The 5,528-nt window shown below is 46.1% G+C and overlaps 1 protein-coding gene across 1 annotated transcript in view; it reads left to right on the top strand.

Annotated features, from left to right (window-relative positions):
- The first annotated feature begins 368 nt into the window (after window positions 1-368).
- B4GALT3 (beta-1,4-galactosyltransferase 3) overlaps window positions 369-5,528 on the top strand; it is a 12,166-nt gene continuing 7,006 nt past the window's right edge. The window contains exons 1-3 of the mRNA XM_072428384.1: window positions 369-498; window positions 4,682-4,941; window positions 5,141-5,376. Coding sequence (XP_072284485.1) covers window positions 4,686-4,941; window positions 5,141-5,376 — 492 coding nt within the window. The 5' untranslated portion in view covers window positions 369-498; window positions 4,682-4,685. The remainder of the gene's footprint in view (window positions 499-4,681; window positions 4,942-5,140; window positions 5,377-5,528) is intronic.

Raw genomic sequence — 5,528 nt, 5'->3', positions numbered from 1 at the left:
AGACAGGGGAACTCAGCACATGGAAGGTGGGGAGCCCCCATAATGGGCACAGCAGGGGTACAGACCCAAGAACTCCTGGTCCAAGTCTACCAAACTGTGAAATTTGACCTCTGGGTGGAATGACCCTTTAAACACGCCAGTTACAGCGGTTCGGCAGGAAATGTTTCCAAAATATTTTTGACTTTTCCTTTGATCTGTTTCCTTGTTTCCTCAGGCTGGGTCTTTTTGTTTCCCCGGATTAGCAGAATATATTTCGGAAGTCGGCGTGTGATGGGGGAGAGTTAAAAATAGCCATAGAGCAGGCAATTTTCTGCATGCTGAATGTGTTTGCTTTGCTGATAGCAGGCAGGAGGGGGTAGGAAGGAGGAGCAACATGGAGGAGGAAGGTAGGATGAGCTGCAGCCATCACAGAGGAAGGGAGGGGAGTGTGGAGCCATGACACAGGCCACTTGATCTTAGCAGAGGGATCACCAAGCAAGATTCCTGCCTAATACCAAGGTAAGCTGGGATTCCCCAGGGCCTGAAAGATGTTGGTGGGACTGTGACTTCTGCTACCTTCCAGGATTACCAGGTGCTCTTCCACCCTTACCTGCAAAATGATCCAAACTGCTTTCCCTACACCTGCCTGGTCCGTCCAGGGAGATCAGACTGCAAGCTTTGCAGCTCAGCTGGCAGCTATCAATCATCATCATGGCCCCTATATTGGGGGGGAGGGGGTCGCTATACACATTACCATGCGTGCTCAGGTGTCACAGGTCAGCAGCAACCTGTGCCGTGTGATTGTGGCAGGTGAGCCCTCACCTCCTGCTCAAAATTCAGAATCCATTGTTCATTTGGACTGATTAGATTGCAAGCTTTGCAGGTCAGGGCCCGTTACTCAGAGGACGGATACCCGAAATGATCGCATTATTTTATTTGCGGAGTGATGAAACTGCCCTTGCAGCGCTGCTGTGGAATAATTTGTCCTGGGGTCATTGAATAAACACGTTGTCTGCGTTCGCAGACATCAGTGATAGATTGCAAGTTCTGCAGCTCAGAGCCAAGAAGACGGTCATAAGGCTTTGTAAACTTTGCTAGATGAAATTTCTGTCTTCTACAGCATGCCCAAAAATAAGACAGATTAGAGTGTCAGCTCTGCAGATCAGGACGCTGATAAATGACGTGACCCGGGCTCTAAGATACAGACCTTAATACCAGATTGCTATTTCCGTAACTCAAAGCTATGATGTTGGTTGTAAGCTCTGCTTCCATTTGATGGGTGCCATGAAAATTGGAGTAAGCCGTAGGGGCAGGGTCCACTTGTTGGTCATAAGCACTGCATCAATTTGGGAAATGCTTTGAAAATTGGGGTAAGCCGTGTTGGCCTCATGCGCATGGGTTTTAAAGCCCCCACAACTTATGTTATACCAGATCAGAGTGCTAGCTCTACAGGTCAACATTGGTGCTGATAAATGACACGACCCAGGTTCTAAGACAGACACATGGCAGGTTGCAATTTCCCCAGCCCTGAGTCATGGTGTTAACTGTAAGCCCTGGCTAATTTTGGTAAATGCTGGTAAAATTGGGCTAAGCCGTGGAGGAGGGATCACCCCCAGTCCATGCATTTTCAATCCTTCAGAATTTGTTCTGTCTCAGATCTGTAACCGAGAAGATTTAAGTGCTAGCTCCAAACGTCATGACCCATAAAAAATGCCTAATTTAGGGAAATCTCGTAAAAATTGGGGTTAGCCGTGTTCACCTGCTTCTCATGTATTTCAAATCCCCCCTACAACTTGTGACGTGACAGATTAGACTGCTAGCTCCTTAGTTTAGACACCATGACGTTTCACATAACACCTTCCCAATTTTGGTAAATGCCATGAAAATTGGGGTAAGACTCAGGGGTTTACCCACTGCCAATGCCTCTTGCTTTCAGTTTAAATGTTTTATGGATACTTATGTCTGTAACGGATCCTGTTAGTGAGCAAGCACTGTAAGACAGTCCGACTTGTTGGTCACATACACTGCTAATTATTGAGAAATTTTGAAAAAATTGGGGTAAATCATACTCATTTGTCCCCTGTGCATAATAAATTCTCTCCATTTAAGTGTACAGCTTCTTTTCAGATGCCATATTGTTATTTCTGGTGTTAAATATTAGCAGCACCAAACCTGTCTAATTTTCAGAAACGTTATAAAAATCAGGGATAAACATGGGGGCAGATCTGCTGCACCTAGGGACTTATCTGAACTAGTTACCGGACTGGTTAGACTGCATGCTTCTCTAGGTTGGGCCCACTTGTCAGTCATAGCAATATTTTGTGAAGTTCCCTGAAAATTGAGGTAAGAGGTGCTCACCCATTGCTTGTGTCTTATGTTGCTGCATATTCTGTATTTTGTCCGCATCAGGACCTTTTAGAGTGTAAGATTTGACATCCAGGGCAGAAACGCTCCCACTAGCCAGGGTGCAGGGCCTCTCCAGAATCTGACGGATCACCTGCCGTCGACGGAGAACAGTGAAAATTTTGGTAAGGTATAATCTGTTTACGAAATTTTCTTAGATGGTGACGTGTCTATATGGAGCCTGTAGAGATCCGATTGCAACCCCAATGGACAAGGATCACAGGTAGCTTAAGTTATTCCAAATTGTTGGTACAACTGCGCCATTGCCTACCTTGTTGGCAGCAAATTGACGCCATTTATTTTTCGGTAATGGAAATGGTAGGGAAAGGCCATGACATTGCTCCGGAATATTTGTAGGTGTTTGGTGGATGCCAGAAAAGGGGAGATCATTTCTGCTATCTCTCCATATGTGTTACCGTTATTAGTGTCCCCTCCTGCTATCTCCCCTGTGTGTGTCCCCATTCCTGTTATATTTGTAAATCACCCGAACCAGGTAAAAAAGAAATTCTCATGACTCCTTTGCTCCATGCTCCATCCTGACATCCGCTGAGCGCCCAGCAGGAAGTGCCTGAGGATGGACATGGACGCATTATTAAGATGCCGCAACAAAACAGCAGTAAAGAGAACCTGTCATGAGACTAGTGAGAATTTCCCTTGGTTTTCATTAATGGTTTGAATTCAGTGATTTTGCCAACAAAGTGCCCTTGGAAATTAATTAAAAATGTTGCCAGTCGATTGCAAATGAAACAGTAACTTTTATTTTTACCATAACTAAAATACCTTGCCGTTGCACCTTGAAAAAGCACTATTGGCCCCATCCACTGCCATGTTTGGGGCCTGTTTGCTCTTCCCAGGTTTTGTGGTCACATAATACCTCTATTCTAGCAACAAACTGCTAAGGAGTTTTGTAGTATTGATCAATTCACCCTCCTTGGTTATCAAAGTCCAAGGCGTCTCCAGGTAAAAAAAAGTTTCTAGGTGACCAAAAGGCAATCGAAAGAAGGAATCGTCCAATCACAATGCGGGGGATGAGATGGGCTATAATCCCAGTTTATGCGCTGCTTGTTCTATAGAAAGTGGAATATATGGGAACTGAACAAATGGGAAAGAAAGAGTACAAAATCAGTGTCTGGGACAGGTGAGACGCAATCGTTACTCATCAACGTCTTAAAATCTGCAATAATTACCCTGGTGACATCACCATGTTCTAATCCTCCCAATTTCATTATTTCTCATTGGGAGTTAACTATCTTGTGGTTTATGAATGGGAGTTGTTTGTACTTTCAATGTCTGATATCCCTGAAGGTCATATATTGTATTTTCTTATTCTACAAGCTGTCAATCACCGTGAGGCCTCAGTGGCTCCCCCTGTCTTTAGTAGAAGTGTTACGCTGCCTCACCTGTACCTGGTCTAGGGTGCAAAAACCACAAAGGACGATCTGCTCCTTTTTCTTCATTGTCCTTTCAGCCCGATTAGCAGATTTTGTGCAGATTTGTTCACATTATACCCTTCAATCTCTGACCTGAGGCGGTTTTCTGTCTTACTTCCTTCATTCGGTTCATACTTGTCTTGTCTTGCTTCGCTGCCATTATTACTTTGTGTTTTATGTTTATGTCTCTCAGTCATTTTTGGTCTCTAGGATCCTCGGTGGCCCGTTGGCGGTGTTCTCACGTGTCAGATGCATTTCAATTTACAATTAAGGAATTAGTATTTATGTGGAGGCAAGGTTGCCGGTTGCTAAGCAGACCCAGTTGCTATGTAATTTTTTTTCCGCCTGATGCGTTTGTGTAAAATTCCTAAAATCCTTCTGGGGGTGGAAAACCATCAATAGCGGCATTGAGAGCAATGGGGCAACCGCCGCTGGTAAATATTAGTGCTGGGATTTAAATGGTAAAATGCGTAAGGAAACCATATCAGATTCCACCACATGGGCCAGCAGGAAAAATGGATCCAAGGGACCCTGACATGGGCCAAATGTGATGGATCAGAGTACCCCCCAAATGGCTTGTGGGGTGTTCCTTATTTGCATTGCTGGGTAACTACCAAACCCGGTCCAAGGTAGGGCAACTAGTGAACCAGCAACAGGGTCATGCTCACCGAAAGCGATTCAGGATCGCTAATATACGACACCCATCCTGCCCCTCCACTAACGCGCTTCGCCCATGATGGAGGACAGGCATAGACATTGAGCTGCTTCTGAGCTGAGAGTTGACTTGCAGCAAGGTAACAGATGGGGGGGGGGAACTTTTCTTTTTATGTGTCTGTCCTGAAATGCCTTTATTCGTCTTCCCCACACAGGAAGATGATCCGTCGGATTCTGGAGAGGCCATGCACCCTGGCTATGCTGATTGGCTTCCAGCTCGCCTTCATGATGTACTTCTCATTCGGCGGCCTGCGCAGCCTCGCCTCCATCTTCGGCCGATCACCTGAGCCCAGCTTCGACTACAGCCGCACCCACGATGTCTACACCAACCTCACCCGAATTCAAACCATGCTGCATCCTGGGACGTATGAGGGTGGGCTGCTGCCATGGTGCCCCGAGAAATCCCCGTACCTGGGTGAGTTTCAGAGTCTGTAAAACCTCCCAGGCTCCAACCCGTGATTGGTCAGAGAAGGAGAAGCAGCAGAATGATGAGTACAGCTTGCTGGTCTTCTGTTGCTTTTACTGAATATTGACCCCTTCCCCTTTATATCACTCACATTCACAATAGAGAAGAGAATGTCTCCAGGTATTAACCGCTTTGACTTTTCCTGCAGTGGGTCCCATAACGGTGAAATTCAGTCAGGTGCCAACCATGCGGAAAATTCAAGAGAAGAATCGGCTGGTGGTACGGGGAGGTATATACCGACCGCCGAACTGCGAGTCCCGCCATCGCACAGCCATTATCATCCCGCATAGGAACCGGGAGACTCACCTGAGACACCTGCTGTACTACCTGCACCCCTTCCTGCAGAGGCAGCAACTACACTACGGAATTTACATCATCCACCAGGTGACACCATTGTTATGTGCAACGACTGATGGGCCAGCAACCACCCCCATTACCTTTCTTTTCTCCCATTTCCACATTTCTCTACATCTCTTTACCCCATGCTTTTTCTTCTGGACATCCAGTTGCCCCCTCCCTTTTTTTTCCTGCTTCTA

This window comes from Pyxicephalus adspersus, chromosome 12, assembly GCF_032062135.1.
Source record: "Pyxicephalus adspersus chromosome 12, UCB_Pads_2.0, whole genome shotgun sequence".
In the NCBI taxonomy this organism is placed as follows: Eukaryota; Metazoa; Chordata; class Amphibia; order Anura; family Pyxicephalidae; genus Pyxicephalus; species Pyxicephalus adspersus.
This window is presented reverse-complemented; position numbering and strand designations above follow the sequence as displayed.